This window comes from Penicillium pulvis, assembly GCF_028828015.1.
Source record: "Penicillium pulvis strain IBT 33274 chromosome Unknown contig_5_segment0_segment0, whole genome shotgun sequence".
Lineage (NCBI taxonomy): Eukaryota > Fungi > Ascomycota > Eurotiomycetes > Eurotiales > Aspergillaceae > Penicillium > Penicillium pulvis.
In genome coordinates, this window is record NW_026643078.1 from 833,538 (window position 1) to 855,706 (window position 22,169).

The 22,169-nt window shown below is 49.4% G+C and overlaps 7 protein-coding genes across 7 annotated transcripts; 2 read left to right on the plus strand and 5 right to left on the minus strand.

Annotated features, from left to right (window-relative positions):
- Positions 1–246: 246 nt before the first annotated feature.
- On the plus strand, positions 247–1,359 carry N7503_006873 (rRNA-processing protein NSA2; the record flags this gene model as incomplete). Its single annotated transcript, XM_057066420.1, has 6 exons — positions 247–249; positions 323–333; positions 392–934; positions 1,012–1,197; positions 1,262–1,288; positions 1,344–1,359. The coding sequence occupies 6 exons, from the start codon at positions 247–249 to the stop codon at positions 1,357–1,359; spliced, it is 786 nt and encodes a 261-aa protein (XP_056920101.1).
- Positions 1,360–2,115: 756 nt separating this feature from the next.
- Positions 2,116–4,593, minus strand: N7503_006874 (serine/threonine/tyrosine protein kinase MPS1; the record flags this gene model as incomplete). The annotated part of the gene is made up of 1 exon (XM_057066421.1): positions 2,116–4,593. One exon carries the CDS (start codon positions 4,591–4,593, stop codon positions 2,116–2,118), a length of 2,478 nt encoding a protein of 825 aa, XP_056920102.1.
- Positions 4,594–9,102: 4,509 nt separating this feature from the next.
- N7503_006875 (putative cell wall protein) lies at positions 9,103–11,823 on the plus strand (the record flags this gene model as incomplete). The annotated part of the gene is made up of 1 exon (XM_057066422.1): positions 9,103–11,823. One exon carries the CDS (start codon positions 9,103–9,105, stop codon positions 11,821–11,823), a length of 2,721 nt encoding a protein of 906 aa, XP_056920103.1.
- Positions 11,824–12,528: 705 nt separating this feature from the next.
- On the minus strand, positions 12,529–14,194 carry N7503_006876 (CRAL-TRIO domain-containing protein; the record flags this gene model as incomplete). Its single annotated transcript, XM_057066423.1, has 4 exons — positions 12,529–13,052; positions 13,121–13,220; positions 13,280–13,321; positions 13,442–14,194. The coding sequence occupies 4 exons, from the start codon at positions 14,192–14,194 to the stop codon at positions 12,529–12,531; spliced, it is 1,419 nt and encodes a 472-aa protein (XP_056920104.1).
- A 605-nt stretch (positions 14,195–14,799) lies between these two features.
- On the minus strand, positions 14,800–16,283 carry N7503_006877 (PWI domain-containing protein; the record flags this gene model as incomplete). Its single annotated transcript, XM_057066424.1, has 4 exons — positions 14,800–15,723; positions 15,791–15,955; positions 16,023–16,113; positions 16,180–16,283. 4 exons carry the CDS (start codon positions 16,281–16,283, stop codon positions 14,800–14,802), a joined length of 1,284 nt encoding a protein of 427 aa, XP_056920105.1.
- A 1,759-nt stretch (positions 16,284–18,042) lies between these two features.
- Positions 18,043–19,220, minus strand: N7503_006878 (kinase-like domain-containing protein; the record flags this gene model as incomplete). Its single annotated transcript, XM_057066425.1, has 2 exons — positions 18,043–18,168; positions 18,237–19,220. The coding sequence occupies 2 exons, from the start codon at positions 19,218–19,220 to the stop codon at positions 18,043–18,045; spliced, it is 1,110 nt and encodes a 369-aa protein (XP_056920106.1).
- Positions 19,221–20,061: 841 nt separating this feature from the next.
- On the minus strand, positions 20,062–21,237 carry N7503_006879 (uncharacterized protein; the record flags this gene model as incomplete). Its single annotated transcript, XM_057066426.1, has 2 exons — positions 20,062–20,227; positions 20,294–21,237. 2 exons carry the CDS (start codon positions 21,235–21,237, stop codon positions 20,062–20,064), a joined length of 1,110 nt encoding a protein of 369 aa, XP_056920107.1.
- Between the last annotated feature and the right edge of the window lie 932 nt (positions 21,238–22,169).

Genomic DNA, 22,169 nt, shown 5'->3' on the forward strand with positions numbered 1-22,169 from the left:
GGATGTACGGTATCCTATGATAGTGAATTGGAACTTTTTCATTACTCTCTTCAAATTCATAATACCCCGGTTAAATTGTAGTTGATCGCACTTCTTAGTCCTTCGAACCTGATCTAGCCCAGTGTTGATAAGGAAGTCACGTGGGTCGCTATCTTTGCCGCAGAAACAACTTTTTCGGCTGCGATTAGATCTTGCAGTCCAAACCACATCTAACACCCCACCCTCTGTGCTCATTTTGTATTCATCATGGTACGTCTTCACATCACAAATTACATGCTCATTGTTATTTTCAAGTCAACTAACCGATTTCTCCCACCTACAGCCTCAGAACGAGTCCGTACCCTCCCCGCCAACCACCCGATAAAACTCACAGCTAACCCACATAAAACAGGTACATCGAGCGCTGGCAGAAGCAGCACGGTAAGCGTCTCGATCACGATGAGCGCGTCCGCAAGCGTCAGGCTCGTGAGGGCCACAAGGCCTCCTACGATGCCCAGAACCTCACTGGTCTGAGAGCCAAGCTGTACCAGCAGAAGCGTCACAAGGAGAAGATTCAGATGAAGAAGCGCATCAAGGCACAGGAGGAGAAGAACGTCAAGTCTGCTGCTCCCGACGAGCCTTCCAAGACTCCTCTGCCCCAGTACCTGCTCGACCGTTCGCAGGCTACCAATGCCAAGGCTTTGTCCAGTGCTATCAAGGATAAGCGTTCGGAGAAGGCTGCTAAGTTCGCTGTTCCCCTGCCTAAGGTTAAGGGTATCAGTGAGGAGGAGATGTTCAAGGTTATCAACACCGGAAAGAAGACCCACAAGAAGTCGTGGAAGCGTATGATTACCAAGCCTACCTTTGTCGGTAACGACTTCACTCGTCGGCCCGTCAAGTACGAGCGATTCATCCGGCCTATGGGTCTGCGTTACAAGAAGGCCAATGTCACTCAGTATGTTTTTTTCTCCATTGGCAGCTTTTGGTGTTGTCAGGTTTTGGTGGAAATCATTCTAACAATGACTTTTCCAGCCCCGAATTGGGTGTCACTGTCCAGCTTCCCATCCTTTCGGTCAAGAAGAACCCCTCCAACCCCTTATATACCCAACTTGGTGTCCTGACCAAGGGTACCATTATCGAGGTCAACGTCTCCGAGTTGGGTCTCGTCACCACCTCCGGTAAGGTTGTCTGGGGTAAATGGGCCCAGATTACCAATGTGTAAGTTCCTCCTCTGCACGATACATGCACTTTTAAATGCATACTAACAAACGCCCATCTACAGTCCCGAGAATGACGGCTGTGTCAATGCGTAAGTGATATTCAACTCTACTAAACTTCAAACCTTGTGCTAACTACCCCATCAGTGTTCTTCTTGTCTAAAATTGTCGCTCTAACGAGACCGGCATTCCTTTGTTCATCACTCCTGGCAGACAACTGTCTGTCTTCGATACCATCGTGTCCTGGACACTACTATTGATTCTTGAGGTTCATACGGTTGATGTAGACCATGCTATTACTCTGGTGTTTCTGGCGCATTTTCTAAATATCTGGTCTTTGAACGAAAAGTATCTTGCATGCCTTGGTTTTCCGTGGATTAGGTTGACCAATTAGTTACACATTCATGCAATTTTTTCATGACAAGAGAGACACCAAGTCTTACAATATCTCAACGTACGCAATGTCACCATGGAGGTTTTCTTAGAGAACAGATTGGAGACTACTAGTATACCCGTACACCAATGACGGATGAAAAGGAAATTGAGAGTGTTGTCAATTAAGCGTCGTAACCAAATTGGAGTCCAAGCATGAACTCCAAGGTCCAATAAGCCGATATCCAGAGTCGGCATCCAATGCAATAGAAAAGTATCCAAAATCATGTACAGAAGTAAAGATCCACAGGACTCGCTGAATCGCGTAAACTGACGTGGTAATAATAATGAAAAACGGATGTAGGAAAAAACAAAAAAGCAGATTGACAGGATAGATCAGCCGAATCAGCCGCATCTTTATTGAAACAAAGAGTAAAAGAGAATGTCTCATCAAACACCAGTCATAAAGTCGTTCTAAAAAAAAAACAAAAGGTATGAAGCCCACCACAGATAATGAAAACATAGGAAAAGGTACCAGTCAGGTGTGTCAAGGATTTTCTTCTTCCAAGGCTGCTTTGATTTTCGCAAAGAATCCGGCGGGCCATTGAGCAAGTTCTTCCTCTTTGGGAATGCCACGCGCTTTGCAGTGGTGTACAACGTTGGCGAGGATGCGTCCAAGCATATCTTGAGTCACAGGAACGGCACCCTCAAGCTGAGCATCGGGGTGCAAGAATTGGTCTCGGGGACCGAGCATCTCTTCGATAGTTGGTCGTAGGGTTTGGTCACGCTGCAGACAGCGCTTCAAAGTCCGAATCAGTCCAGGAGGCACAGGGACACCACCGATAGCATGAGCAGGGAATTCGATTTGTACACGAGGGTTGGGAATTGCCATGATACGCTCATAATACTTGGCGATCTTGGCAAATGGTGGGTGGCCGTAAACCATTTTGTACAAAATGCAGCCAAGACTCCAAACATCACTAGGCTTACCCAATTTCATCACCTTGCCAACGCTTGCAGGGAGCCCAAGGGATGCGTTGGAGTCAACCAAGGCCTCCGGGGACATGTAGTTGGGTGTTCCAACTTGTTGTTCTCGGTGAACGTTCACGGTGTGGTCTTGAATGGCGTTGGCAATACCAAAGTCGATCAACTTTAGGCGTCCCTGAACCATAAGGAAATTGGCCGGTTTCAAATCGGAGTGGACAATGTTATGTTCGTGGACAGCCTGGACACACTCGAGCATCTCCTTCCAGTAGAAACGGGTGAAGTTGATATCGAAGACAGCATCTTCCGCATTGAGGCGATGCACGAGAATCTTCTCTAGATCGGATTCACCAATTTCCATGAGTACGCTGAGCGAATGTTTGTCCATATTGAGTTCCCAGTCAAACAGACGCACCACACGCTCGACATTTTCCAATTTCTTCAACAGATCAATTTCACCCTTGTAGCCAGTGAGCGTGAGCGGGTCGAGATCTTCCAGATTTACTCGCTTCAACGCGAAAATCTTGTAGTTTTCAGCCATCACACGATAGACACGAGAACTACCTCCACGGCCAATGCAGTCGAGTCGAGTGAAATGCTTTTGATTGATGGTTACTTGAGTTCGCTTTTTTCGTGACTGTGATGTCGATGCTCCACCAGTTGCGGTTGCAGTCTCCAAAACGGACATTTTCGGGGGTGGCGGCGCCGGTCGATGAGGGGTGTTACTACTTCTGGTAGCAAGAATCTTGCGTGGTGAGTTTCCTGCTGGTGTTTCGGCAACTTGTTTCTTTTCGGTTTCGTACATAGATGATAACTTGTCGGGTTTGTCCAGCACATTCAAGCCCTGTGGCTTTGTCCGTCTGAAAGTTGGCGGCGGATCATTCTCCTGGTCCCTTGCTGAGGGTAGATGAGGTAAAGATGGAACTTTAAAAGCGGGCTGTTCTCTTGCGCTGGATGACCTTGAAGACTGGTCGGATGACGCAGGAGTGGACTTGGATTGGGATCCATAAGACCTGGGCGAAGATGGTCTCGAGAACGGACCGTCATTCCGCACTGTGCTTGCAGGTCGTTCAGATCGTCGCCATTCACTGTCCTGGGGTGGGCTCGGGTCTGCCCATGAAACCTTCGGTGATGATGGCTTTTCAATATCTCGAGGTTGAGACTCAATATTGTCATAGTTGGATTCTCCGTTCTCCCTTAAACCGTCATTCAGATAGTTATCTTCATGGTTCTCTTCACTCTGGCGGCGCAACACTCCTCTTCGAGCAGGTCCATTGAGGAAAGTTCCAGTAAGTCGCCCAACCCGCTTAACTCGCAAAGAGCTCTGTGGGCCAAACTCATCCAAGTTGCGACTCCGTAAGACCGAAGCAGTGCCGATTCGTGCCACAGGATCATCTTCGTAATGCGACTTCCGGTCGCTATCAGACCGATCAGCGCTGCCGTACTCATCACCGGAGTTTCGTTCAGAAGACCGGTTCAGAGACGGCGACTGGGATGACGGCGATCTTGTATCGCTGCGCGACGCATTGATGCGTACACTGCGTGGTCGTGGCGCAGGAGTCTTGAAGTCATCAGGATGCCTTTGCGCTTCCGGCTCGGCAATATGGCTGTTGGAAAGTGGAGAGCCTTCACGCGAGTACCTGGAGGCACCACCGATGCGAACGACCCGCGGTGCTGGGCTCCCTGTAGAATTGTCGTGAGGCGATGAATTGCGTGGTGATTGGCTGCCATGTCTAGAACCCAATGCGGCGGCCCGTCGCTCATATGCTGCATGTCCTTTCTGGAGGCTGGGAGAAGACCCTAAGCCATCTGCGTCCAAAAGCGCTTTGACGGAGGCGCTAAATTTCGGTTCCGGGACTTCATCATCAGAGCTGTCGCCAGAGTAGTGTCGGGAGAGGGATGTTTTCGACCCCGCGTGCTGGAGGGCTGGGGAGACCCGTCTGGATCCGGGACGTGAAACCGCGGATCGGGCCACCGGTCGGGATGATTGTTGATACAGGTTGCTGTTGTATGCGGATGAAAGGGAATTCGGGGAGGCCATGGCGACTAGCGCACTACATTGAAGTCGGGAATCAATGTAGCCCTCAGCGACCCGAGGTTGTCGAATGTCGAATGTCGGATGTTTGTTGATCTCAAAACGGGAAAGTCCAATTAATCTGATGTTCCACCGCGAGTGGGCGCGCTATATGGTCACGTGTTGTGTGGTTGCCATGGCGATCGCCACAACAAAGAATGTCTAAATGGAAGGGCTGCCTCTTATCGCGACTACCAGAGTTCAGTTATGGATGATATGAGCGAGATAATGGTAAAACTATCTCACTGTATGCTTTGTAGTCAAAAGTGTCAATTCTGAGGCTATACAATTTCAACTTTGACGTTGAACAGTAAAGCACGATTACGTAGCGATCTACTTCATGCAAGTTCCCTTTCAGTTTGTCAAGTATTGCTACTGATCGGTTCGAGAAAAATTCAGCCTTCTTGCAATGATGATACCTGGAAGCGTAAATTTTCAAGGTTCTATTAGTTTTGTTATAGAACTATACATAGTCCGTTTGTTCAACTTTGTAAAGGTTACGGATGATTCCGATGTTCTAATGCCAAGGTGAATATGCATAGTGGGACGGATATATATTTCTCACCTACCAACAACATAGATTATCCACTGGGCAGGTGCATCATCATCCTCCAGGGCTTACCGAAGATGTTTACGAATGAAAAATCTCCATTGATAACATTTATTGCCCGAATATTTGGAAGCCTTAAAAGATCCTTGAAAATCCCCTATACCACCTGGTAAAGATCTTGGATTTGAGAGTTCTGTATAGACAAAGGCATAGTTGTACAGCTACAGTGTTCTAATGGATAACATCTCAATTTACAACATTTTAAGCCCGAGTAAAAAGCTTGGTAGGAACCGGGAGATTGCATTCACATACTACCTGGTAAAGACTCCGAGTCCACGAGTTCTGGACAATGGCATGGTTGCATCGTTACAGGGTTTACGATGAAGAATGGGGGGGTTAATTTATTTTATGTACACCTAAGTACAAAGCCTATAATCCTGGAACCGCAATTATGATTGCCTAGTAAATATCGCGAGCTTGAAGGCTCTAAACAGCGACATGGTTGCATAGTTCTTGAGTTTTCCATATTTTGTGACATGCACGCCCCAATTTAGAGCCGAGTATGTATCTACACCTATGGAGTAATAAGGCAGCATTGGAAACAATAAATTTGGAATCATTCTCCACGTCCGCCTAAAAAAAACAAAAACAAAATATCGGTGAAGTCGAAGCTCAAATCTTATCACCCCTTTGTTGGGGGTTCATGTCCAAACTCAAATATAGATCGCGTCCAGCCCTGTGGGACAGCGGTCGCAGCTGTCAACAACGTGAACGGAGCCGAAAGCCTAACGCTGGACCGTGGAAGCACCAACATTAGAGCTATCGAATCCGACTCTGAAGATTGACGATTGTATTTACGCATGCTGTTTTAAAAAAGACCAATATAAATCCTTTAATCTTACTGACTCACCTGTCAAAGATCAGGACGCGTATTTGTGTGCATGGGACGATGCAGATGCAAGATCAAGACTTCGCCACTCTCTCCAAGGCCGCATTCTGCTTCCTGCATACAGTTCCCATAGTTGGCTTTGCGCCATGTAAGCAACAAGGGGCAATGCCTTTGGGGTGGCGCCGAGGCATCGATTCCATTGGGCAACAACCGGGTTCCTGCATGGATTCGAGTCCCCCCCAAGTGCTAGAAGGACTGAATGTTTCTTTGTCAGTGAGAAAAGAAATGGCAATATTATCGCGCATGTGTATGGCCTTTTTGATTTGCCATGTGGGATGCAATGCAATGCGATCCACAAACGAAGCCCGGCAACATTAGGCGAGGTTCACATGTGATGTCGGTTGATCGATCGAATTTGATTAATTGTCTCGGTTGAATGTTCCGTTTCCAGTGAAAGTTTCTGATCAGTGAGAAGCTAGAAAACAGGATCTGATAGTTGGTTGAAATAAAAAATAAAAATTGGAACGAACGAACGGCCGATGTCCCAAGCTGGGCATAAGTCCTTTTTTCCCCCAGTGGTTCGAGGGTTCGGATAGGGCGTTTCATAGTACCTAAATTCGAGGTTAATATGTAGAACCAGTGGAAGCAAAATCAATAGATCAAGAATGTGCTCCAGTTTAGATTACCGGTGGCTTGCTTCTATGAATGCCATGGAAGTAAAAATCGAAGAAAAACAATTGGTATGGTGGATGCCTGATCGCTTCCGCCGGTTACCGACCGTAGGAAGCAGCCGGATCACCTACATGTACATACCAAATCTCAATCGGAGAAGATCACCTGTCCCACTACGTTTCATTGCAAATCTGACTTATTGCAATTTGAAGCAAGAGCCACTGGAACAACCGTTCACACAATTGAGCAGTTGCTGGCTCACAAACCTTAAACCTGGTGGGCTGAGACATGTTCGAACAAGATACTATATCTCACACCCATATGTCTCTCAACAGACGCCTCAAAAGCCTAAAAAGCTTTTCTTAGAAGCATCAGAACCACGGTTGATGATGAAACCGCGATCGCTTCATAGAATCAGGATCAGGGTCGACGAACCGGTTCCCCATTCCGAAATGTGGTGATGGCGTAGCACTAAGGGCTAGCGTTGTTTGAGAGCATTAGTTTGTGGAGCCTAAGCTGCATACAAGCTTAAACGCTAGCAAACACAGCAGAATGCCCCACTCAGGCTAAACATTTCCCCTGCTCGAGTAGTACTATGCCGGATTGAGTTAAGCCTAACCCTCCCCGAGGCGTGTGGGACGTCGGGAAACCCCTGGATCTTGGCATTTGTTTTGTATTCCACGCTAGTGTGAAGGACGCCAATTTTAGGAACAGCCTCAAACCCTCAGCTTTTTTACCCCTTCCCACTTCCGAGCCATGGGTCTCTTTCAAGTCTGCGACACGGTCTCATGGTTCCGAGCTTTGGTAAGTGGGGACTTTCAACTGCAGGAGACCTTCACTATTGTTGCGATCCCGGCCGTGGCGTGCATTAGTGCTGGCAACAGCCTTGGAAACAACCCTGTTCCTGGATTTTGAGAGGATTTTGGGTCGACCCGTCTAGACAGCCTCGGAAGTCGACCGTGGAGATGGTCCCTGGGGGTGGGTTGCTAGCTCATGCAGACTGCAATCTACAGTACCTCGCCACTGCCTATCCATTCGGGATGGCGCCGCACCTGCATTAACCATGGCATAACATCTGGCAGGTCATCACACGGGGTGAAAAAAGAGATTAAAGATCATCGCAGGCAACGAGTCACCGTACGCAAACACGGTAAAACTACGGAGTACATACGTCAACGGTCCTATAAATACATCAATTGTTTGAAAAAAACCGCACAAGTAATCCATGAACGGATAATTGGTCACCCATTTGGTAATCTCAACCGATGTCAATGGTGCAATGGTTGTGCACTGGTACTTCTGGTGTATTACTGCTCGATAGGTCGCTTTCAGGTTTCCAAGTGGAATTGACACAACAAAACAGTGAGTGAATCCACATATTGCCAAAAAGCGTATAGACCGTGCAGTATCCTAGTCTTAAACCCCCGGGGTTGCAAGCCATATTGGGCGGATCCATAATCAGCCACTCGGAACCCTTTCGCACCGAGCTTACCCCTGCAGAGGTTCAATCCAGGTACCAAAAAAAGAAGCAAAAAAGGTCTGTGACAGACCAGACTTTGAGTTGATACTCCCGGAAAAAAAAGGGGAGTTGAAAATGGTCACATAGAAATTAATTCTTCGGGTTATGGGTCAACCGTTGGTGGGTCTATGACGATCTTTTCCCCTGGCTATGGTCGATGACCGAATGTTTGACTAGGATATTCATTCTGTTTACCTCGTTGAGAGATTTTGCCCACCTCGCCCTCGTGCCTTGGTGGATGTGCTGGATAATTCCTTCCAGCTTACTGGGAAGATCTGTATAACTTGGCAACGTGTGGTGCCGTGATGGGCCGGGTAGGCCCTAATGAATATGTGGGCCACTACAGTCGGTATGCAAATCGAAGATGATCCGTAATCTGACACCTTTTCTAACGACCTCGCCACAGGTAGACGGCACGGGCTTTTGTCTCCAGTCTGGCCGGTGGATCCTCATGGATCCACACCTTGCCCTGGAAGATCCAGGTCTACCCCCCCGTATCCGAGAGCCTAAGGGGTTAGTTAGCTCGAAATGTGGACTAGGGCTTCGAGACCGGGGTAGCCCTCTTGGTACAGCGTGGATCAAATTGTCTCCTGCCCAGGCCGATTTATCCTGCTCTCAAGAGAGACCAGGGGTATATAAAGATCGAGGATCGTCACCTCGATTGTTATTGCTTCATCAGTTTGTTTTTCATTTTCAATCTTTTCAGTCTATCGTTAATACCTTTGCAGACGGCTTTGTTAGACCGTCTTGCTATTCTTCCTTTCTTGTCTCTTTTTTTTCGACATTTTTGTATAAAACTTTCGCTACTGCACCTACACACACATTCGTTATCATCACACGAGGAAGATGCGTTATTCTCTTGCTATGCTCGCCGGTCTGGCGGGCTCGTCCCTAGCCTACCCGGCTGAACTCACCAACGAGCGCCGTACTTTCGGCCTTGTTGCCGGTATCCTCGGTAATGTCGGTTCCGAGGTTGGTACCATCCTCGACACTGTTCTGGGTGGTCACGGCCACGCCAGTGCCTCTGCCTCTGTCAGTGGCTCCGTTAGCTTGCTCGCTGGTCTGAGCGCTCGCGGTGCTGCTGCTCTTGAGGGTGGAGCTCTTGGATGCAGCCACTCCACCATCCATGCTTCTGCTCGTAGTGAGTTGAAGACCTGGTTGCACAGCCAGACCCACATCACTGGATCTCTGAAGACCTCGCTCCTGCACTGGTGTGAGGGCTCCATCGCCACTCTCGATGCTGGTGTCATTGCCGGTCTCGCTGTCTACATCCCCACCTGTGCCGACCTCGCTGCCAAGGAGTCCCTTTATGTTACTATTGAGGGTATCTTCTCGGCCTCCGAGCTTGAGGCTACCCTCGTTCTCAGCGCCTCTGCTCAGACTTCTCTCACTGCTTTCATCTCCGCTCACGTCGACCTGGATGTCGATGTTAAGGCCGGTCTCCACCTCTGTGCTGGTGGTGGTATTGTCGGTGGCTTGAGTGCCGACATCAAGGCTTCCCTTCTCGCCTGGGTTCAGGGCGGCGACTGTGCTCTCAGCGCTACCCTGAAGGCTTCCGTTCTTGCTTGGATTAAGGGCGAGGCTGGTGCTGATCTCGTTGCCGTTGGCTCTGTTTCTACCGATGCTCTTACTTCTATCTCCGTCGGTGCCTCCGTTGAGGTTCTCGTCGAGGAGTCTGGTGTTCTCTCTACCGCTGCCCTTGCCTCCATCGCTGCTTTCCTCGAGGCTGATGTCTCGGCTGAGATTGATGTTGACGTCCGTGCTGGTCTTAAGGCCTGTGCCGAGGGCAAGCTTGCTACTGGTATCAGCGCTGATCTCCGTACTTCCCTGGCTGTCTGGCTTTCCGGCTCTGACTGCACTCTCGGTGTTGAACTCAAGGCCGTTATCCTGCTCTGGTTGTCCGTTGCCGTTACTGCTGAGGCTTCCGTCGATGTTGTCACTGGTCTCGTCACTGATATCACCTCTTTCCTGACTGAGGAGGTTATTGCTGTTCTGAGCGTCAACCTCCGTGGTGCCCTTGCCCTCCTCGAGGCTGGCGAGAGCCTGACTCTGCTTTCCTGGGAGGCCCGTTCTGAGCTCGCTGCCTTCCTCGGTGGCTGCACCAGCGTTGACATCAGCGTTTCCATTGAGGTCATCATCACTGAGTGGTTCACTGGCTGCAGCGTCTCCGGCTCCGGCTCCGGCTCTTCTCCCTCTGGCTCTGCCTCGGTGCCCAGCATTCCTTCCGCCACTGTCTCCATCCTGCCCAGCAGCCCCGCCGGCTCTGGCTCCGTTCCCTCCGGCGCTGCTCCCTCCGGCGCTGCTCCCTCCGGTGCTGCTCCCTCCGGTGCTGCTCCCTCCGGTGCTGCTCCCTCCGGTGCTGCTCCCTCCGGTGCTGCTCCCTCCGGTGCTTCGCCCACTGGCTCTGGTGCTGCTCCCTCTGGTGCTGCTCCCTCCGGCTCTGCTCCCTCTGGCGCTGCTCCCTCCGGCTCTGCTCCCTCCGGCTCTGCTCCCTCTGGCGCTGCTCCCTCTGGCGCTGCTCCCTCCGGCTCTGCTCCCTCTGGCGCTGCTCCCTCTGGTGCTTCGCCCACTGGCTCTGGTGCTGCTCCCTCTGGTGCTGCTCCCTCCGGCTCTGCTCCCTCCGGCTCTGCTCCCTCCGGCTCTGCTCCCTCCGGCTCTGCTCCCTCCGGTGCTGCTCCCTCTGGCGCTGCTCCCTCCGGTGCTGCTCCCTCCGGCTCTGCTCCCTCTGGCGCTGCTCCCTCCGGTGCTGCTCCTTCCGGTGCTTCGCCCACTGGCTCTGGTGCTGCTCCTTCCGGTGCTGCTCCCTCCGGCTCTGCTCCCTCTGGCGCTGCTCCCTCCGGTGCTGCTCCCTCCGGCTCTCCTAGCTCTGGCTCTGGATCTACCGGTACTGGCTCCACTGGCTCCGGCTCTGGATCTACTAGCTCTGGCTCCGGCTCTACTGGCTCTGGCTCTACTGGCTCTGGCTCCACTGGCTCTGGCTCCGGCTCTACTGGCTCCGGCTCCACTGGCTCCGGCTCTACTGGCTCTGGCTCCACTGGCTCCGGCTCTACTGGCTCTGGCTCCACTGGCTCCGGCTCTACTGGCTCTGGCTCCACTGGCTCCGGCTCTACTGGCTCTGGCTCCACTGGCTCCGGCTCCACTGGCTCTGGCTCTGGATCTACTGGCTCCGGCTCCGGCTCCGGCTCTATCCCCTCCGGCTCTGCCTCTGGCTCTGTGCCCTCTGGCGCTGCCGCCACTGGCTCCGCTGGCACTGGTACCGTCCCTGCCGGTCCCGCCCCGACTGAGACTGCTGCTATGAGCACCCCCTGCGCTGGCGGAGCCGGTGCTGGTGAGACTGAGACCATCAGCTACAGCACTGCCTTCACCGAGACCATCCTCGGCACTGGCAGCGTTGGTTACACCGAGACCATTTACTACAGCACTGCCTACACTGAGACCATCCACTACACCGAGACCGTCTCTGCTCCTGCCGTCACTGCTGCTCCCTCCGGCGTCTCCCCCGTGGGCTCCGGTGCCATCACCACTGTGTACGTTACTCAGACCGCCACCGTCTGCGGATGCGAGTAAATAATCACTCACCCATTCATCCCATCATACATTCACGACGCCCGCCGTCTACCCATTTTCCTTTTCCCTCATGACAAGATGACCATATCCCCTTGAAGTGGTGTGGCCTGCAGATCTGTTCAAACTCTCTCAGGCCATGGTCAATATTCCTCCACCCTGCTCACCTACGCGGTGATTTGTTTCCTTGCCTCTGTCCTGCCTGTAGATATCTAATTTTAATACTAATCTGCTTTGGGAGATTTGGTCTACACTGTTGGATAGACTCTTGGCGGATCGCGGCTCTGTATTTTTCGCAGAGCGAAAATCATTTGTTATTATTCTGAGATCAAGATATCATACCTATTCCCATCAATGGAGTACATTCCTTAGCCTCTTGCAATTTTGTGCATTACTTTTCTGATTTTTCCGCTTTTATATCTCGAGTTGACTTTACGAAGAAAAAGTTGAATCTTATACAGCAAACGAAGAAATTAGAGATGCCTTTCAAATAAACAATCCTCTTTCCAATCTGGCTTACTCATACTGCGATTTGCTCCCAGCTTTCAAGATAATGTTTTCAGATTTAGTGTGCAGAGATATACCCAGCCTGCCAGATGTGTTCCATGTTATAATATAAGAATCAGGTGTGGTACCCAGAAAAGAGCCGACTCAACGAAATAAAGCCCGAAACAGTGACAAAAAGTCTACCAGATATTACTCCTTCTTTCAAGCTTCTACAGCACCCATCTGCATACTATTAGTCTCTTCCACTGCCACCTTCTCGTCAACCTCGCTCGCAACAACAACCTCTGGCACAGCTTCTGGTCCAGGGTAGAAGTCAATCTTTCCGTCCTCTTTAATAACCCTAGTGCGATCCAAAAGACTACGAGCACGCACATAGGGATCAAGCCGCCAATAGTTGTCCGACAACTGCTGGATCACCACATCACGACGGCTGTTTAAGGAATCACCCCCAGGACCTGTGATCCACTCCGCATTCATACTGAACAACTTATCGCCAAGCGTTTTCCTCTCTTCAAGAATTGCATCTCGGGTCGCCGTATCACGGAGCCTCTCGTTTTCATTAAGCGTGGGCTCGATGTACTTGACTTCCCAGTCTTCCGGGCCACCAAGCTCTTTGATAATATGCTGTGCAGGGACGAGATCCTCCAGCTCTGTAGCACCAGTGACAAAGTGGACCTTCGAAGCGACAACCGGGTCTAGTAGACCATTGATGATTTTCCAGAACCCTGCGAAGCTCAACATGTTAGCTGAGCAATAATATCGGATAGGCGATGTGGATAGATTCGGAACATACCGGAAAAGATCCAAGGGGCATTATAGAAGATCATAGCGCCCAATGATTCAGGATAATATTCTTGAAAAGAATCAATAATAAACTTTACGGGAGCCAGTTCCTGTCAAACGTCAGCTTCTATATAGTTCAAAGTCTAAATCAAATGGTTCATCCCCATACCCAGTTCGAAATGGAGAAAGAATTCAAATCAAAAACAATAGCCTACAATTGAAATCCATGGTTAGTATCCACCGAACTAATGAAGTCTAAACTTAAGCGATCATTCCAGAAACTTGGAAACGAAGATCCGGGGTGGAACGGAACGTGTCATGCCGTACGTACCATCGACTCCACAGGAGGGACCATTAGCAGCCGCACGAGCTCAATTAAATGCACAATATAGTCATTCAACCCCTTAGTCGTCTGAGTGCCCGGCTGATGAGCCCGAACCCGAACAATACAAATAGGGCGGCCCTCCAGATCAATTCCGTGCAGATGTCCTTTGCCTGTATACAACTGCAGCAAGAATCCCTCACCATCTTTCTTCGCGGTGGAGTCACCCTCCAATCTGGAATTGATAAATGCATATTCTTCGCCTTTCTCCAGAATCTCCTCGTCGACCTTATAATCGTTCACGCGCCAGTTGAGTGCGCGTATGAATTTGATCCAAGCTTTAGGGACATCCCATTTCTCTGCGCGTAGGAAGCGTAGACATAGTGCATCGGGATGGTCTTGCTTGAGCATCGACAAGAACGCGATGCGGATTCTGTCACCGGGCAGCTGGATAAGCAGGGATTGAACAGCTCGGAGCTCGTTTGCGCCTGCACCTAGACGTTTCAAAGATGCGAGTAGATTCGGCGGGATTGAAGATAATTCTTCATCAGATGGTTCGGTTGATGAGCGACTGAAGGAGAAGAATCGTCGACGACTTGATGGATTTGTATTGGAGTTTGCTACTGAGGTTGTACCGTCGGCACTGGATAATGTGGGATCCCATGATTGCTGGATCACTTTCCAGAACTGTTGTAGTTTTTCTTGTTGGACTGGGGTGAGGTTCCCCACATAGCCTTCTGGGATAGGGATCGGGTCAGGCATTGGGGGCTGGAATGAGTGATTTTCACGGTACACGAAATGCTGTCCTTTTCAACAGGGTTGAGGGATCGAGCTAGGTACTTATGTGCTTATTCGGCAAATGATTTGCTTTTGCGATAGCTTGGACCCCATATCCAATGGTAATTCCTTGTCCCCCACTCCATGTGATCTTAGATGCATTAGCCCCGCACGGAGAAGCCGAGGGAAATCTCCTTGACGAAAAGCTAGGGTTCGATCTGCAGGTCCTGACGTTGGTGACAAGTAGGAGCCGGTGTAATAATCCAAACTTGGCAGTGATGAACGACTGGGCTCGTGATCGAGTTCATCAGAGTAGCATGACTTGACTTATTGTGTCTTAGCGGGGGCCCCAGTTTCAAGGCTGTTTAAGGACTAGCATAGTGAAGAACAGGAATTTCGGGTATGGTTTTATTTCTAGGAATGAACGTCGCTGTAGGCATGTTGCCTAGAACGAGTACCTATCTCTTCATTAAAAATACATCGTTTCAGTCGAGACATTATGAGCCTGGATCCACGTCAATACGGATGTGTGGATATTCCATTAGATGTTCAAGATCTCAAGCGCTCTGCGAGTGAGGAACTTATCCACCTCACTCAGCATCCTTCATCTCCTGATCCTCCGCCTTGGGTTTCATCTCGATTGGGTTGGGAGTGGGTGGATCTTCCGGCTGATCAGCATTCTTTGGTTGTTTTTTGTCAGATGTAGATACAGATGGGTCACGTTTTCTGTGAGCAGCTGGATTGTATCGCTCCAAAGAGCGGCGCCGTTCATGCTCTCTGCGAGGGCTGCGGCTGCGGCTGCGGCTGCGGCGTCGTCCATATCCACGGCCACGAGTCTGTTCATCGTTGAATCGGGAAGTATCGGGTTCATATCGTCCTCTACCTCTCTCACGAGAACGAGAACGTGGGCGATAGCGAGGGAGATCGTTCGAGCCAGAGTTCTTCCGGTCTTGGTGCCGAGAGGATGGGCTCACGCTGCGGGAGAACGAGCGGTGTCCTGGTTCATCTCTGGGAATTGGTGAGCGTGAATTATTCTGGTCAATGGATCTGTGTCGATCACCGTAGTCTGGGCTGCGCCTAGTTCCTTCGCGTTTGCGCGAGTTGGGGGAGATGGATCGGCTGTAGGTTCGGCGGCGGCCTGGAGACCGGGCACGACCAGCATGACGCGGTTCCCGAATGGACGAGCGAGGAGGGGAATGGGGGGAACGAGATCGAGAAGGGGAGCGAGAGTGGCGGCCTTGGTTCGAGCTAGACGGGACGTAAGAATCAAAATTACGGCGAGGTGGGGGTTCACGGTATCGGTCCCGGCTTCTGTTGCGACGGGGAGGGGATCGCGATCGTCGGCGTTCGAAATTGCTATCGAAAGCACGGTTGCGACCAGGGCCCCTCTGTCCTCGTTCGCGATCTCCACGGGCTCCACGTTCTCTGTTCCTGATATCACCCAGTTCGCGCTCCCGGGCCATATCTTGCTCGCGCTGTCGTCGAGCGGATTCGGCGGCCCTTTCGGCTTCAGCCTGCGATAAAATGCATTAGCGACGGGCTTGGAAAAGGATCTGCTCGGAGTCGCGGGCAAGGGATCACCTTTTCTTGAATGAGCTCCAGCTTCTTCGCTTCAAGAAGCTCCTTTGGTACACCCTGGGGGTTCTCTTGGCCGCTCAGGCACAGTAGCCAAAGATCCTTGCAGAACTTGGGGGTATCTTTGTCAAGGAATCCTGTAAGTTGGATTTGAATTGCCTTGATATCAGGCTAATTGATCCACAAATACTGTCAGTTGGGCGCCAGCAAAGACCAGACGACACCGCGGGAAACATACGTAGCGGGTGCCTTCAATTAGGCCGAAGCAAAGCTCGATGACCACATCATCTTCATTGCCTAGAATCTCAGAAATCCGGCCTGCGATCCATCTGCATTTGAGTACGGAGATTAGCATGGCGCCTTCACGATCAAAATCCGGGGAAGGGTGGACGAACTTCTTCATCACCTCAATGTTGACTTTTTGCATATCAACCTTGCGGCTAAACTCAGGAGGAAACTTGGTCTTCCGAAGAAGCTTCGCATCCACCGGAGCGGCCATGATGGGAGTTGTGGGGTTGGGCGAGCAGTGGTTGAAAGGTGAGCAAGAGGCGCGTGGTGGAGAAAGATGCGCGGATTCGAAGGCGGTCTAGGAAACTGCCATACCTGAGTTCACCGCTTCAAGGTTCGTTGTCGCCTGAGAGATCGGGCTTCAGTATCTGCTCCAACCCTAACCGAAGTATGTACTTCGATCCAGCCCCATGCCACATACACAACCAAAGATGTCGCCAAGAGAAAGTCGCTCACAACAGAACGGAAGAAGGGCAGTTGTGTGCCACAGATTCTATATAAGCCCCATCTCGTACCTATAACAAAGATGCAGCGGCCTCCGGCATACTCTGGAACAATGTCAACTCAACGTTGATGATTCTTGTGCTCTCTGGAACAACTCCTTCACAGCATGGGATTATTGAGTCCTCTTTTGAAAGCCCCAAGCCAGAGCAACAAGGGTCAACATCATTTATAGGGTGCTGCAAGCCAGGACAACATGGCCCATCCACTGCATCCCATGGTTTGGCTGGTTCTTCAGGCTCTGCGGGTACCTTGTCTTCATATCGTTGTTCGGACCTTGGAACCAAAGGAGATAGATGTTTCAAATACAACCCATGATGAAATGCAAGCAGATCATAGTGGAGACCGAACTGCTTCGGCAACGATACCTGCATGGCAATATCTTGAGCCGTGGGCTGAGTCGAGCGTTGCATGATGGTTGTGCTAGACAGCTATGCAAGTGCAGGAGAATTATGATGAGTTGGAAAGGGGTGATGAGAAATATGAAGTGAGAGACGGTTGTCAGTGAGGTTTAGGATAAAAAGTAAACGAAAATCACATGCCGTTCAACTCGAAGTTACGTGACTCGGCATACAATGCTTATTGAGCTCGACCCACCCCTCCAGATAATTAGCCATAAGCTGCTTCCTGGTTTACTTCTACTTAATTGGTGCCCTTCTCATTCCATCTCCAGAACCATCTACTATGTGGCTCTATAGTGCGGACGACTGACAGCGTTCAATTATCTCTAAATACCTATATAAAGGTCTGAGTAGCTAGATACTAAATTTCACACTACTGAACTGAGACCATTGTCTATGTAGATAACAAGAATAAAAACCAGATAACTCCCCGAGACCAGGGAGACCTTGATATTACCATTATTTTTACTAATTCCAACGGATTGAGGGGACTTGATGACTCTACAGACATATGTATACTCTCAAGGCCAGAAAATAAATATGTCATAACAGGATAGATAGACGTAGATGATAGCAGATGAATAGGCGTTTGCTAAGTATGAAGGCATCTTTTTACTGGCTATACCGGACCCAGCCTTAGTCTCTTCCTGTTTTGACACTTGCCCACTCCTGATATGATCACAGTGAAAAGACATCATAGTTCAGGATCATAATGCTTCGAATTCCGAGAACTATGCGGGTAATAGACACGAACGTGAAGTCGGTTGTGCCCCGGTATTTAGAGTCGTGAATTATGAGACGGGAATGCAAGCCAGAGAAAAGGAGAAGCCTTACTGATGTTGTTTAAACACTTACATTATCAGAAGAGATTACTAAGCTTTCATATCAGGTGGCCCTATGGCCTTCCACCTTTTGATGCTCGTCTGATCTTATTGACTGAGACCAGAAGGCCTCCGCTCGGGAATATACAGCGTAAAGACCAACTGTCCAAATAACGCGATCTAGACTTTGCAAGTAGTGCAGAGGAAGCCTTCATGATGCAATTAGAAGTAATAAAAGCACAGTATTTCATCCCGTCTCTCCAACTTCGCAGACCGCAACGCCAAGGGCCCATTCTGACCTCAAAACCTCTGCTGCAGTGATCCTCGACTCCGAGTCGGGATGTAGCATCGCGTAAACCACATTTCGACAACGCTGTTCCGGGATGTCAGAGAATATGCTCATGCTCAGGTTTACATACAAAAGCGACGAATGTAACTCACCAGTTGAAGCGACTGTATGGGACCGTAACCGTCATCGGTCAGACGATAGTTCAGATAATTAGCAAAGGGCTTTCCAGGATGAATCCTCTGCGCCCTGTGCCAAAGGAGCTTGCCTGATATCAGAGCCATGTAGATCATACCACATGCCCATACATCTCCCGCTCTGATATCAAAGCCTTGATGATGTGCATAGCTTTGATGAAAAGAGCCACGTCGACCAGAAAACCTCTCTGGCGGAAGATAGGGAACGCTTGCCTCCGATAGCTTCCTCCGAATGCACATCTTGGGCTTATAGTTAGAAGCCGGAGTCATGTTTGAACTGGCTCCCGACTCAGAATAGCATGAAGTGCGATTATTGCCATGCAATAATTCCGCCAGTTCTCGGACTGCATCTTCGTCTTCCCCAAAGCCACTTACCTTTACTGCGCCTTGGGTTGTAAAAAGGATATGTTCTGGTCTCAGATCGCCATGGACAATATCTTTATCGTGAAGGAATGCAACTGCGCGAATGATTTGAATAATCCAGCAGTTTAACTCTTCTTTCGTGATTCTGTCCTTTCGTGGTCCGTCTGGGAAAAGAAAGGACTTTAAATTGCCACCGCCGCAGTAGGGCATGACGAGGCAGAGATGCTTTTGTTCATTGTAAAGTATGTCGATAATTGGGATAATGTTAGGATGGTATAGTGAGAAAGAAGGAGTTTGCTTTCCGTACGGGAGTGGTGTGGTTGTTTGGGCAGAGTGAAACATTTTGACTGCATAGAGTTCTCTTATTGTCTTGTTGATTAAGGAAGCCCGCCTCAATTTTGTCACCACAGGGCTGGATGGAGTTCTTCCTGGTGATTTGATCTGGTCAACCGATGATTTCTTTTCGTATAATTGCACCGTATTTGAGTCATCATAATGAAGAACTCTATGAAATTTTCCATAATCTTTTGCGAATGATGTGGGTGATTCTGCCTTTGCCTCGTAATTTGTGGCTGGCATGCTTTGCGCCCGGTCTGACTCAACAGAAGGCACGTTCGTAGAATCTCGACGAGAAAGGACTTTCCACGATTCTGAACGGGCTTCACGTTCAGAAGACAGCCATCCCCAGCCAGACAAAATGTTGGTTAGTCCATCGAAGATGCGAGGGGCTTCAAAGTCTTTCGTTTCTCTGCCATCGTCCCTTACTGTATGATGACGATGAGATGCCAAGGGACGAGTAGGTAGTTCGACTTCCTCAAAGGGATCGTGGAAATAGGTAGGGCTTTGAGGAATCTCCTTATTCATTCTCTATTCCCGCGTCCACGGGTTCTGTGAACGATCTCCGTGTAATGGGTGTATTGATCTCGAGAATTTCCGACAAAAGACCCCGGGCTGGAAGAAGCCTATTAAGCGTTCCAGAAAGACTGTCGTGAAGTTAGTTTTAGGTGATGGATGACGAAATGATAAATCATGGCACCTGACTTGAGACGCGCAACCTTGGTTCTGATGTTGAGTACCACCAATGACTGGTTCCCGCTCGCCGAGTACCACAGCCACAACATGTATATTGCGCACTAAATATTGGAGACAAGTGAATGATGTTAAACAATTGCTGTATCAAATTATCAAAATTATTCATGCTAAAGAATGCTTCAAAAATATCAAAAAAACCACTGGTGCCGCTATGAGATACATCAATGTCTGACCTAGGGATGTTTTAATTAATCTACAGTCGCGTAAAACGATTCATCATTGCTTTCAAGCTGGACCGACCATTGACTGAACAGCACACGGTCGCACGATCTTTTGAAGTCGCCACAAATCCCGCTTCCCAATGTCTTGGTGGATAAGAACCATCATACTAAGCAAGTTCAATAATTCCGGGTCCGTACAAAGTTGCAGCAGCAACGTCACTAGCATCTGAAAATGGTCCAACACTATTAGTGACAGCGGCAATGGTCAATCCGCCCATCACATATTCCTGGTAGGGGAACGGTGAGGTGAAATGAACATAATCATCAACAAGGCTGTTATTCACATTATCAGTCTGAATTCCTTATAAAAAAACACTTTATATCGGTCAACAAACTTACTGGACATTAGAAAGCTTTTCAACCACTGGAGTATTCTGCCCGTTGATGTATACCAGGCTCAGGCCCTCAGTACTGACAGTTGTCTCATTCGTATAGAAACTGAACTCCAGCTCCTGTGTCTGTGCCTTGGGATAGCTTGTGTCGACATTCAAAGCCCCAAAAACGGGAATGGGTAGACTATCAGGGCAAGAGCCAGGCACTATGACCGTTTGATACAGCGCAGATAGCAAGAAAGGGCCCGATGACGCGGTGAGTAATGGCTGAGTGGACGGTGGCAAGGCGGACTTGTCAACGGTTCGATAAAAGCCATTCTGTTCACCTTCTTGGCCAATGACAGAGCCAACCAACCCAAGGAATACTGCATCCCCATCAGACCCAAAGACTTTTAAAGCCTCTTGAAGAGTTCCAAGGACAATATCGGTAAAGACTGATGCGAAATTGATGGCGGAATCGAGATTGTCGACGGGAAATATATATTCGCAGGGACTGATTGGGTCACGTCCAGCCGCCTGGAGAATGCCATTTGCTCCGAGCGCATGCACTTCTTCCTGTGCTCTGACTGCTTCTAATGCGGTAGTGATAACATTCCGTGCAGCAGGGCTGGCAAGTTCATATCCAGAAATGCCGTCCGTGATGTTGTCAATGAGATTGCTAAAGTATGCTACTTCAAAAAGCTCATTGAAGGCAATTAGCTGCCATACGGCAACTGAGTTGTCTGCGATTTCGGCAGGTGATGCTCCATTGGGCAGTGTGCCATGTGCTTGTTTCTCGATTTCTGTCAGAGCATCCGAGTCTTGAGCGATATTGGGAAAGCCGTTTGCGAGTGGGAATGAGAATGGCTTTTGACCTCCCACTGAAGTGGACTTCTTCACTACCTGCGGCGCATGAGGCATTGCATTCACCCCCAGGGAGAGGGCGACAAGAGCAAATAGACAGAAACGCATTTTTGATATCGTGTCTTATGATAAGTTCAGAAAGAATAGAGTAACGTGAAAAAAAATGGAGATAGCGAAGTTGGAGAAGACCGAAGTTGGAGAAGACCGATTTCCTATCAAATCAATATGTCTTTGCCAGATATAGTAGGTTGGGATTGAATGATGATCGTGTCTTTTGCTGGAGAGAGAGGTCAGTTTTATACATTTGAATATGACATAAGACCTAGCAAATGGCCCCAAATACTGCAACCGAATTAGATTAATTTGTTCAAACTCAAATGTAAATAAAGCTGGGCAGTACCTAGAGGCTTGAAAAGCCTTACCATTCATTTGCCTAAATTGGATCCAACTTTGGGCAGAGCATTTTGACTGGGCGAAAAGTAGATGATGAGCGTGAATAATGCATGATGACAAGCCTACATAGGCCAGAAATGGTATTTGCGCGGATAAGTTTGGCGATTAGCGATATTTCGGGGTGGGGCTGGGTAGGGCTGGTGCTGACGTGAAGAACAGGGGCTATGCAACACGAGGTCAGTTGGTTTGGCCCTCGTAAGGCTCTCGAAAGTTAAAACCCCACCACTGCCACGTCAGCTATTTCAGGATGCGAAAGCGAGACCGACTCAAAATCTGATGGCGCGACCTGGAACCCGCGAACCTTTCCTTTTCCGCCCGACAATATATCATTCTCGCGCAGCGGAGTCGCATAGTGCAATATCGCTCGTCGAAACTGGTCATCTAGCATGGAAATGCTCGCGTTTGCTTCAGGCTATAAATAATATATACCCACTGTCACCGTGGGCATACGAATACAAAGCTCGCCGGGGATATCTAGGTCCGAAATTATCAGGTGGCTGTCGTCGATGAGCCTGAAAATTATGAGCGGAGGTGTTTGCTGGGAATAGGTGAGTGACACATTAGGTCAGCGCGACTTTGCCAAAAAG